General features: G+C 43.9%; 1 protein-coding gene across 2 annotated transcripts in view; it reads right to left on the reverse strand.

The window, feature by feature from the left end:
• Nucleotides 1-13,011, reverse strand: part of NBAS (NBAS subunit of NRZ tethering complex) — a 670,356-nt gene that overhangs the window by 52,359 nt on the left and 604,986 nt on the right. For both annotated transcript variants that reach the window (XM_077291450.1, XM_077291451.1), the window contains exon 50: nucleotides 5,183-5,327. In XM_077291450.1, coding sequence (XP_077147565.1) covers nucleotides 5,183-5,327 — 145 coding nt within the window. The remainder of the gene's footprint in view (nucleotides 1-5,182; nucleotides 5,328-13,011) is intronic.

The following is a 13,011-nucleotide window of genomic DNA, read 5'->3' on the forward strand; positions in this document are numbered from 1 at the left end:
TGGAGTCCTTTCTTTGACTCAAGAAGGCATCGTAGCACTACAGATCCCAGACCAGCACAAGGCTCTGAGATATTGAAACTAGAAAATGACCTATAATAAAAGAATGCAATATCTCTGAGCCTAGCCGAGCAAAATCAGAATCTGCTTTCCTTTCCCCACAAGCCCATCCCATACAGCCACCTCTAGAACTCTGCGTTCTTGAGATATAAAGCATAGTTACCAGGAAATAAATACGGTAGCCGTATTTGGTCTCCCTGCTCAGATTAAATCCAGCAGAACTCAGTGGCACCGCTGCCGTTCCATTCAGAGCTTCGGGCGGAAAGTTATGAGCATCCACGGTTCTGGACAGAAAACCATACTCTCAGATATGGGAGGAGAGAGGCTGCACAAGCCCAGGGGTGGGCGCAGTGTGTGGGAGGGGGGCAGCTTAGGGGATAATAGGCAGCTCCTCATTTTGGACTCAGTTTTTCTTCCTTTAGGAGGCACGTTAGCTGACGCGGCCAGAGAATTATGTAACAAAGATTTGGGATCCATCAGCGCCTCGCTGTGGTCACATATTATATAACATGGTAATTGCAACCTATCTATACCCTACCCTTGTATTACACTCTTGACTGTATGCTTGTATATCTGGTCTTGTAAATATATACCTGTGTCTGTCTAGAGCGCCTTTCAGTGATTAAAGGGAACCGGTCACCCCCCCAGTGCGCCGCCTCCTCTGTCTTCAGTCACGTACCCGGCGCCTGCGCTGTGCTTTCCTTTTTCGGGCATGCGCAGTTTGCGCTGCCCTTCAACTCAAATCATGATGTATTCATCTCGTGTCTGCATGTATCCCAGGCTCGAGATCCTGCCCCGCAGTGTGAATAAGAACACACTGTGGGGCGGGATCTCGAGCCTGGGATACACGCAGACGCAACATGAATACATCAGGTGATGTGAGTTGAAGGGCAGCGCAAACGGCGCATGCCCGAAAAAGGAAAGTACAGAGCAGGCGCCAGGTACGTGACTAGAGACAGAGGAGGCGGCGCCCGGCGCACTGAGGGGCCGACTGATGGCTGGGAGGCGGTTGTGTCCGGGGTAAAAGACGTGCCCCCCAGACACACTAAAGGTATGGCGCGGAAATTATAAAAATTAATACTGCAGAGTTAGAAGGGAGCACAAAAAGAAGAGCCACCTTGACAGAATGCAGCCTTAGTGCTGCACAAGGTGGCTCTTTTACTTAAAAACGCCAGGGGGGCTGACAGGTTCCCTTTAAATCTAAAATTAATCTTGGGCTGCTCTTTTAGCACGAATCTCCACGTCCGCAAGCTCAGTTGGTTATTATAAGCTACCTGGGTTGGTTTCTGACCCGATATAAGCCTGCTGTCGGATGGGGCTTATATCGAACGGGGAACTGGTGGCAGCATACTGTACTGTGCTAGTAAGGAATTCTGACAGTGACGGCCGGGAGGCTTATATTTATATCCCCAGCCAGGACTGGTGATGTATATCCCCCCTCACTGGGATCACCTTAATAACTTGTACCTATAAGGGAAGCCTTTCCGGCGACTATTTGCCCGTGGTGCAGTTCTCTGACTAACCTGGGGCGAGTGGTGGCGCCAGAGAGCCGATCCCTGCTGAGTCATTCTCTCCCCTCCCCGGAGGTGAGTAAAGTCGAGATACTCCTTCCCCATCACACCCACCATTCACAACAGGTGATGTCACAGCTCACCTCCTCCCATTATACAATGACTGATATCTACTGTATATAGAGATGTGGTCGGTCATTGTATAAGAGGAAGAGGTGAGCTGTGACTTCACCTATTATAAATGATGGATCCTGTAAATAGAGGTGTTAACACACACAATAGGTGATGTTTCAACTCACCTCCTCCTTTTGCACAATGACTGAAAATAACTCTATACACAGTAGATAACACAGGTTCCAACATTTACAATAAGTGATGTCAAATCTCCCCTCCTCTTCCTCTGGTACAAGGACTGATAAAACCTCCATATACAGTAAATATCACTGGATTCACCAATTGCAATAAATTATGTCACAGCTCACCTCCTCTCTCGACTGTACAATGACTGATAACATCACTATATACAGTATATTACACAGGATCTACAATTTCTAATGGGTGATGGCACAGCTCACCTCCTCCTATATAATAAGTGATAACACCTGTATATACAGTAGATAACAGTATCCACAATACATAATAGATTGTACCACAGCTCACCATCTTCTTCCCTACACAATGACTGATAAACAGTAGATAACACAGGATCCGCCATTCATAATAGGTTGCTTCACAGCTCAACTCCCCCTCTTGTACAATGACCGATAACACCTCTATACACAGTCATGGACGAAAATGTTGGCACCCTTGAAATTGCTCCAGAAAGTAGCAGCAATGAGCCTGGATCTAAATCCCATTGAACACCTTAGCCACACGGTGCCTCCACACCGTGCACCACTTTATTGCTGAGGTATTTTTCCTCAGAGGCTTCGCTTTCAGAGTAAATAAGTCTGGTTACACCATAATAACACAAACGTGTCTTGGGTTCTCGCTGATTAATTAAAAAAAAAAAGGTGTTTGTCACGACAAGTAATCGGGAGGCGTCCAAAGGAATAATGGGACACAGGGGCTGCTATATAAAGTGCAAGTTCTACAAGACCATAATGTAAGAACCAGCACCCCAAAGATGAAAGGTCTTATGCTTTTCTCAAGAAATTGTCCCGGTCATGGTTGGATTGGCTGGTAGAAGGTTGATTCCGGTGCGGTGCGGAGGAAAAGAGGATTGCGATAAAAAGATTCATTTATAAAAGGAAAAGCGTAACTAAGACAAAACTTTGGAGAAGAGGTGAGGAAGCCATGTCTTCATTGTAAGCACTGCTGCCAACCAGGTTATTATGGAAGAGAAGAACAGAAATGAGATTTGCGGTACACGGAGATTTGGTACGCGGGATGGAGTCATGGTTTGTTTCGCCAGTTAAGCAGTGTCAAAGAGCGAGCTTGTCAACTCCGACCGTCTAAGTGACAGATATCAATGCAATAACAAGGAGGCGATGGAAAAGCAGGTATTAAGTGGATTTCCTCCAGCCTGTCACATTTAACACTGGGAGAAATCCGCCACATAGCGCTGAGATTTCCAACCACTATATATTTTTATATTCACGGAGCCAAATTGCTGCGCGCTGGATGCATGAGGAAAAATACATTTCTGGATGAAATTCACAGCTTCCAGAAACAAAAAAAAAAAAAAAAAAGGAAAAAGCAATCTATCGCCATGGATACAATGTGCCCTGCAATAAATTCGGAGGTTGCACAGATCCTGCACTGAGTGAGAGCAATTCTGAAGTAACATTTGATATACTGGAGTGTGAGAAACCATCAAAATCCTAAATGAGGAAGACGAGCGATAAAAAGAGGCGAATAGCGGAGAGAAAAAATGGAGGAAGATTGGCGGGATTACAGGTGTAAACACACAGAAGCTTCTCATCTCCCTAAACATTCATCCATCAATGTATCGGTCCATCTATTCATCTATGTGCGGATCTATCCATCTACATATTTATCAGCAGATCTATCAGTCTATTAATGTATCTATCAATCTGTCCTCAACATTGAGACACCCAGAAGAAAAAATCGTGGAATGACGGAAATCACCAGAAAGACATGATACAGATCTGCCAATGAGGAAAAAATGGAAACAACATTTTCAAAACATCTCGATGTATTCAGTATGGAGCACGAGTGCCACATGTAGAAAGGTTATTTTTGATTGTATGAGGAATACTCTGCTGTGCTGAATGCACTTGGGCAAATCATCAAGATCCGCTGATGGCAGCTGTTTTGCAATTGCCACCAATGACGTCACCGATGTGCTCAGTGGGAGACAAGTTCTGAGACACTGCAGGCCATGGTAGCAAGTTTTAGGCCACAAAGGCTGCTCACAGTAGCACAAGCAAAATGTGGCCTGACGTAATTGTGTTAGAAAATGGTTCTGGGGACATTTTTTCCGTTTCCTTGAAGACCTTTATATGGTGATTATGGTTTGGGGGGGCAAAATGTGCAATAGCTGCATCCCTCTAGTCTCCATTCCAGCTACACAAACAGCTTGGAGTTAGTGGAACAAGAGGTAGCATTAATTCTCCAAAGTTTACCAGGAACAGTTTTTCAGCTTGGCAACTCCAGGCCCGCATATTGCTCATGCTTCTGTGAGCAGCCTGAGTGGCCTAAACGTGCTACCATGGCCTGAAGCGTCTCCGGACTTGTCTCCCATTGAGAACATCTGGGATGTCAATGGTTGGCAATTAGAAAAGAGCCGCCAGCAGCGGATCTTGATGATTTTCTCATGTGCATTCAGTGTGTCAGAACATTTCTCAGAACCAGTAATAACCTCACTGATAGCACCCAAGGCTGTAACTGTGGGGATTTCTGGGTGTGGAGCTCATATTTGACACCGAATATATTGTGATGTTTTGAAAATTGTGCTTCCATTTTTTCATCATTTGCAGATCAGTAAGGCGCCCATCCATCCTGTGATTTCCAGAATTCCACGACTTCTTCTTGGTGTTGCAATGTTGCGGAGTATATGTATTTATCTAGACAGTATCTCCCCTGGTCTCTATCTTATCTGCATATCTATTTACACATCTGTTGTGTGGTTCATGATGCCCAAACCCCAGATAGCAAGAATCAAGGACAGGCTCCCTCATTGTGGGCATATATGTCCCTGGAACGTGGAGAACAGTCATGTGGGCAGGTCCTCACGGCTTCTCCCTGCCCAGCTTGGCTTGATTGAAGGGTCTATTCCTACACAAGCAGGCAGAGTCCTTTCGATCAAGCCCAGCTGGGTGGGCAGAAGCCATTTAGGACCTGCCCAAGGTGACTGTTTTCTTACTTTAAAGTGGTTTTCCAGTGAATAAAAATTATTTTATAAAGGCATACACTAAAAAAATAAAATGAACTAACACACAAACTCACGGATCCCCTGCAGCTTCTCTGGGCAATGTTGAGGTACCCAGGAATAACTTTGTTCTGGATGGTGAAAAAAAATGATAATCCTTGGTGTAGATTGGTTCCTACACCCTACTAAAATAAATGACATCAAAGTAACCCCAATATTACACCCCATAAAAGTTCCTGTTGAATCTGAAGGTGCACATCCACCTGTATAAGTCTCATACCTCAACAGAGAACGCATGCCTAGACTTGTAGAAGGACCGGCACAGTTTTAGGACTTCGGCGGATGTTCCCTCAACATGCTCCGTCCCGCAGTTAGAGAGCATCGCTTTCACCAGCTTAACCCATGGATCATCTTCCGAAGATACACTAGGAGAAAAAGAAAAAAAAAATGTCACTGGAGAAAAAGCGCTAAAATCTACAACTCCTCCTAAATGGATGAGTGTAGGCGTCTTTAATTACATCGCTCTTATACGCCCTTCCTATCGGCAGAACAACCCCTTTACGTATATGGCCATCTTTCTGTATACTCAATGGGATCGGTGACCTCCAGTGGAATCTGGATACGATAGAGAAGACCAGGGATAATACACGATGGAAGCCTCCGTCCGAGCCATGATGTAGATATATCTAGAAAATGCACCCGGTGTGTTATTCTCCACCGCCAGCTTCCTCCTGCTAAATTCAATCAGTCTTCACTCTGATGTAGTTCAAAATGTTTGCCCTACACACTGACAAGGCCTTAAATCAATATTTGCCATTCTCGTCAGGATGAAAAGGACAATCTAAAGAGCGGCCAAAGCAGTAGAAATAAACACAGCGGCGAGTGTCGAAAAACATCGGAGATGATAGAGCCCGGCTAATTATCACTCTATATATAGACGGAGTGTGCACAGATGAACAGAGCGTGGTCCTCCTGTACCGGCATGCTAGAACTCAGAACCTGCACGCTAGAACTCAGAACCTGCACAAAAGCCTCTTACATCATTATTTCTACTTATTAAAACATTAATTAAAAAAAAATAAAAAAATAGAAAACTGCACTATGGTAAAAGAGTGCGTGCACATCCCAGGTACCCGAGTTATCACCCTCCCAAATAACAGATGCAAAAAATAGCAGCACTCTACATTTTTTCACACTGAAAATTGAAGTGTTGCTGATTTCTCTATCCATCTATTGTACATTTTTTGCATATACATCGAAGATATCTACACGGCTCAATTAACCTGACAGATGCCACAGGAGAGTCCGCCTGGTCTAATACACCACATCTACAAAAGTCTTATCCTGTGCCATCACCCTCGCCCCCCAGAGTATAACACCTGGCAACTCACCCCCTGGTGTTTAACATCCATTCCCTCGCCCACGGGGTATTACCTCTGGTCCAAAACAAGAAAAATGTCCAGCTCCACTGAATCCGTGAAGATAAAATTTCTTTATTCACAAACTTGTAACATAGAGGGTACAAACTTCAGCACAAACCATATGGGTGTGAATCTCAACGCGCTTCTGGAGACTAAGCTCCCTTAATTATAACCTCCAGTCTCTCGCCCCCGGGGTATAACCTCCGGTCCCTCGCTCCTGGGGTATAACCTCCGGTCCCTCGCCCCCAGGGTATACCCTCTGGTCCCTCGCCCCCAGAGTATAACCTCTGGTCCCTCGTCCCCAGGGTATAACCTTCGGTCCCTCGCCCCCGGGGTATAACCTCCGGTCCCTCGCCCCCGGGGTATAACCTCCGGTCCCTCGCCTCCAGGAGTATAACCTCCAGTCTCTTGCCCCCCGGGGTATAACCTCCGGTCCCTCACCCCCGGGGTATAACCTCCGGTCCCTCGCCTCCAAGAGTATAACCTCCAGTCTCTTGCCCCCCAGGGTATAACCTCCGGTCCCTCGCCCCGGGGTATAACCTCCGGTCCCTTACCCTCAGGGTATAACCTCCGGTCCCTCGCCCCCAGGGTATAACCTCCAGTCCCTCGCACCCCAGGGTATAGCCTCCAGTCCCTCGCCCCTAGGGTATAACCTCCAGTCCCTCGCCTACAGGGTATAACCTCCGGTCCCTTGCCTCCCGGAGTATAACCTCCGGTCTCTCACCCCCAGGGTATAACCTCTGGTCCCTCACCCCCATGGTATAACCTCTGGTCCCTCACCCCCATGGTATACCCTCTGGTCCCTTGTTATCAGGTGTCGGCTCCGGCCCTGTAGTTTCAGTGAAGGAAAATCTTAATCTGACAGCTAATTATGACTAGAAATTGAATTAATTGTCACAGGAAGAACATACTGTAAATCCCTCTTGTAGTCGGAGGCAGATCTCAGGGGTACGGAAACGTGATTCAGTTCAGTAAAAAAACAACAACTGGCAATAAAGAATTAAGTAGGATCAACTAATGGGAAATAATAATGACAATTACACGGCGCGTCGTGAAGGGACTGCAGGCAAGGGATGTGCGATATCAGGGGGGACAATAGAGGGTGAGAGGTAAAGGTGGCACTTCTGGGAGCAGCTGGGGACATCATAGGCAGAAGGATTGAGGTCAGTGACCTTGAAATGAAGTTGCCAAGGTCATAAATTATGTTTGAGAAAAAAAGAGACTTCTGAAAAGAGCAGAAGTGACACTGACACAACAGATAACAGAGAGGATAGATGGGATACAAGTCCATGCTCGCTACTCTGCTGGCTTATATCACTTTTATTGCTCTTTATACTTTCAGACAACTTGATCTTATGTGGCAGAGAATCCACAGATCAGTAAATGTATAAATTAGTGCCTTGCTTCCCCAAATCACTCTAAAGTGCTGGTAACAGAAAGTAGGAGCGGTGCTCTCTGCTCCTGCTCTCCTGTCTGTCATACAGGCATAACATAGAGGCGGGCTTTCAGTTTAGTGTAGGCCAGCCATTGGATAATGCAGGAGCAATGCATGCTGGGAAGTGATGGCAAGGAAGCTCCTGCAGTTAAACTCTTGGCAGAAGGCTGGTGAAGCGGATGAGTGGCCGGAAAGTTAGAGAATAAGAATTTTGTCACTTCTTGGACATATTAGACTGGTATACGCACCAAAAGCAGTTTTCCCTTGGCTTCCCTCAGCATGGGACAAATAATTTGATGTTGTAGCCTTGAATCTAATCACCCTGTTCAAGGTAGAGTTGCTTGTTTGCACTTACCAACCACTCTGCCCCAGGGGCACATTCCCTGCCAGCGGAAGCCATGATTTCCAGATTCAAGCATTAATGAGGCTAAAAAGTGTCCAAGTTGGAGTAAAAGAGCTCCAAAATATTACACTGCATCTATGATATGCCCCAGTGGGATATAGGGGTTAAAAGTAATTTGCAGGGCATGACATAGATCCTCATGTTATTAGTAGTGATGAGCGAGCATGCTCGGAAAAGGTGTTATCTGAGCATGCTCGGGTGCCAACCGAGTGACTTCATCTTGCTCGAATAATATGTTTGAGTCCCCGCAGCTGCATGTCTCGCGGCTGTTTGACAGCCACAGCATATGCAGGGATTGCCTGTTTGTTAAGCAGTCCCTGCATGTGTTGCGGCTGTGGAACAGCTACGAGACATATACAGCTCTGGCAAAAATTAAGAGACCACTGCAAAATGTTCTTGTTTTTCTTATTTTTCTCTATATAGGTATATTTTTGAGCAAAAATGTAAATTGTTCTTTTATTCTATAAACTACTGACAACATGTCTCCAAAGTTCCAAGCACTAAATTTTGTATTTATTTTCTGAAAATGAGAAATGGTCAAAATAACTAAAAAATGCATTGCTTGCAGACCTCAAATAATGCAAAAAAAACAAGTTCATAATCATTTAGAAACAACAACACTAATGTTTTAACTCAGGAAGAGTTCCGAAATCAATATTTTGTGGAATAACCATGATTTTTAATCACAGCTTTCATGCGTCTTGGCATGCTTTCCACCAGTCTTTCACACTGCTTTTGGGTGACCTTATGCAACTTCCTCGTACAAAAATGTAAGCAGTTCTTCTTTGTTTGATGGCTTGTGACTATCCATCATCCTCTTAATTACATTCCAGAGGTTTTCAATGGGGTTCAGGTCTGGCCATGACAGGGATTTGATGTGGTGGTCCTTCATCCACACCTTGATTGACCTAGCTGTGTGGCATGGCGCATTGTCCTGCTGGAAAAACCTGTCCTCAGAGTTGGGGAACATTGCCTAACAGAAGGAATCAACTGTTATTCCAGGATAACCTTGTATGCGGCTTGATTTATTCATCCTTCCCAAAGATTAACCTGCCAAATTCCAGCCTTGCTGAAGCATCCCCAGATTATCACCGATCCTCCACCAAATTTCACAGTGGGTGCAGGACAATGTAGCTTGTACGCCTCTCCAGGTCTCCGTCTAACTATTAGATGACCAGGTTTTGGTTTTGGGCCAAGCTGAAAATTAGACTCATCAGAGAAGATTACCTTACTCCAGGCCTCTGGTCCAATCCTTATGGTCTTTGCCAAACTTCAGCCTGGCGCTCCTTTGCTTCTCATTGATGAAAGGCTTTTTTCTAGCTTTACATGACTTGAGTCCTGCCTCCAGGAGCCTGCTACGAACAGTTCTAGCAGTGTACTTCTCCCCAGCTGCCATTCCTTTTGTAGGTCACTTGATGTCATCCTGCGGTTGCTGAGTGACATTCGAATAAGATGACGGTTAGTGGAGAGTCGTTTTTGCCCTCTGCCAGTCTGTAGCTTTGTTGTCCCCAATATCTACTGCTTGACCTTGTTGTAATGGGCTGCCATCTTACAAATTTTAAGGATGGAGGCAACATGACGCTCAGTGTGTCCCTCTGCTAGTAAAGCCAGAATTGAGCCTTTCTTTTCCTCACTTACGACTTTTCTTTTCAACTCCTTTGGCATCGTTAAAAGTAATTTTGTAATTCTTATTACTTTTGGGATATTACTAGCACTTATTTTGCCATTCAGCTTGTCCTATTGCAAGAGGATTGTGAACAGAATAGCAGGGTTTTTATACTTTTCAGAAGCTCATTAAGTAGAATGAGGTGTACTCTGGTTGGAATTCAACTGACACTGGAATGGAATGGCTGTCAGACTTGTATAGAAGCTGATTTTTATAAAACTGTGCAGTGGTCTCTTAATTTTTGCCAGAGCTGTATATATAAGGTCATGCACTTGGACAGAGGAAATAAAATGTATAATTATGTACTACATTCTATAACACTGGGTTAAACTCTCACTGAGAAAGACTTGGGTGGATGGCAAATTTAACTTTTGTGACCAATGCCAGGCAGCTGCTGCCAAGGCAAAGAAAACCATAGGATGCATTAAAATGTAATTGCTATATTTCAGACCAAGCTTCCAGGTTATATAAATCTTTTTGTAATATCAAATTATCCTCCTTGAGGTTGATTATCGTGCAGAGTTTAATCAAATGCAAATATTGAAATTCTTCTCTAGTATGCCCCCTTACAAGGTCATTAATATATTAAAAAGAAGAGGGCCCAATACTGATCCCTGTAGTACACCCACTGTTAATTGTGACACAATCCGAGCTAGTTACATATATTTTCTCGAAGTCCCATTTTTCTCATTTTGTGTACTAACCTTTTATGTGGCACTGTTCCAAACTCCTTTAAAAGTCCGTACAGACAACATTCACTGCATTTTATAAAAGAGCAAATCACAAAAGTAGTTCGGTTTTAAGGATATATACTTATAAAGGGAATTAAAGGTATCAGAACACCCCTTAAAAGACACGTCCAGCGTGTATATTATACAAGCTAAATGTAGGGCAAAAAATGTGAACATAGCACAGCATTACTGTTTTTTAGGAACAGGCAGGAAAAAAGAACAAAGAAAATCGGCATCGACCAAATATTTCCTCTTAAAGAGTTAACTGACAAATGCAAAGGTACCAACACAAAACATTTCTTTTCTAATCAAAAACTATGATAAATTATGGTGCGAGGACCTTCTGTGAGCGGTCTATTAATTATACATAAAACCGTTAATTAGAGACAAAGATGGTAATTTATTGTCACCGCAAAGGGCAATAAAAAGTGTTGCTACGTCTTTTAATGGCTCGCAGAGCTCTTTGAAAGTGAGCCGGAAACTCTGAACACAGGAACTTCAGAATGCCTCATTAATGTTTTATATGTCCGTAACGGGCGCAGATTTATTTGATAGAAATAATCATCTTCCCAAAAGAAACAAAATTTTACTAATAAAAAAAAAATAAACCAACATAGGAAATCAGTATTTTATATGGAAGTGGAGATCCGTAGGCTGGGAAGTGATGGAGTATTTAAGTGGTGGACCTCTGCGCTGCATGGTAATTATCTCACAATATTATAAATATACAAATAAAATTGAAAAGATTTTTTTTCATTTAAGAAAGTAAGCCATATTTATAGAATAGAGGGGGGTTATTTGGCGTGCACTCGGCCTAATGAGACGAGGTGCTGGTGTAAGGGACCAAGAGGTCCTGAATTGGCAATTAATCAAATTCACCGCACTCTCTTTGGATATGTGAAAAAATTGCAACAGTTTATTTAACCTGATGGGAGCGTAACAGAATATTACAGCATTTATAGAATAACAGGAGTCTGACCTCTCCAGGACAGACCTTGGCTAAGGCACTACAAGACTTTAAGGAGATGGCCAGTCAGGAGCTCAGAAAGCCATGATCTGTGACTATATCTTGGCTACAATGTCTACAGGAGTCTGTGGTCGTCTGAGACACACCTCTGTCCTATCATTGGTTTAAAGATCCTTCTTCCTCCCTCCCTGAAGCAGCTCCGCTTCTTCTGATTGGTTGAGGTGTATAAACACAAGCCCAACACATGTTCACCAGTGCATAACAAGCTAATATTTACTCAAGGTAAGACTGCTACACCACCAGTGAAGAAAATATGATTATCAAGGAAATGTCCACAAGAGAAGAAGTCTTAAGGCTCCTATACACAACAGACTGATTTCAGCTGACCTAACAGATATTGGCAGGGTCGACCAACAGTCTCATGTGTATGGGAGCCTCCGGTCTCTCCCCAAAATATAATTCTGGGTGAAATAAGGATTAGGTACAGTTAAATATAATACCACATGAGAGCAAAGAGACAATAGGTGAATTATAGGGCTGGGGGTCTGTATGTCCCCACCCCAGCATGTGCATCCCACATTCCACTCATTCTCAAAGGGACCACCGGAGATTGCGGAGCATAGCGGTTGGCTGGTCATTGGCTCTCTTAGAAACATGGATGGGGAGGAGGTGCACATGCTTAACCTTCACACCATTCAGATGGGGTTCTTCAGAGTCCCGTTTCACAGGTTCCACGAGGGTCCAAGGAATCGGGAAGTTAGTTCCTATATTACAGATAACTTACAGACTTAGTACAACCCTTTAAATGACTACACAGTCTCTATTAGAAGTCCACTGGGTGTAGATTACCAATAAGTATCTAGCATTGACACAGCACTCCGTCTAATGGACTCATTTTAGTGTCAAAGTTATTTTTATGCAGTAGCAGCTCCATGATTGTACAAACTGCTGGGATAGATTAGAGCTTTAATCCTTACCATAATCCGTTAATATTACACTAAGCAGTAATGAATATTCAAGATGTCCTGTATCTACTGCTGGAGATCTCAATTAAGAAATAGGAGGCACTTTTTTTTCTGGAATGCTTCCCTATTAGTAAACTATTCTAATCACTGCAACGTGAATTTATCCATTTATTATATTTCTTCCCTGGGAGCTGGATACTATTGACAGTACCCAGTATATTATCAAGTTTATCAGAATTGCACAGTGTTTTGTGATTGTAAGCAGGGCTGGGACAAGGTATAGGCAGATGTAGCCTAAGACGCCCCCCACCCATCAGCAAACAAGTACAACACTAGTACCATCACCAGTACATGAACGCATCAACAGAACCACCTTAAGTACCTGAATACATCACCAAGCTCAGTACAGCCATCAATTGTATCATCAAGACGCCCCCATATATAATTGTATCACATAAACCTACAACTCCCAGTATGTCCTTAGCAATGGTAAGGAGATGCTGGGAGTTGTTGTTACCAGC

Source organism: Ranitomeya variabilis, chromosome 2 (assembly GCF_051348905.1).
Source record: "Ranitomeya variabilis isolate aRanVar5 chromosome 2, aRanVar5.hap1, whole genome shotgun sequence".
NCBI lineage: Eukaryota > Metazoa > Chordata > Amphibia > Anura > Dendrobatidae > Ranitomeya > Ranitomeya variabilis.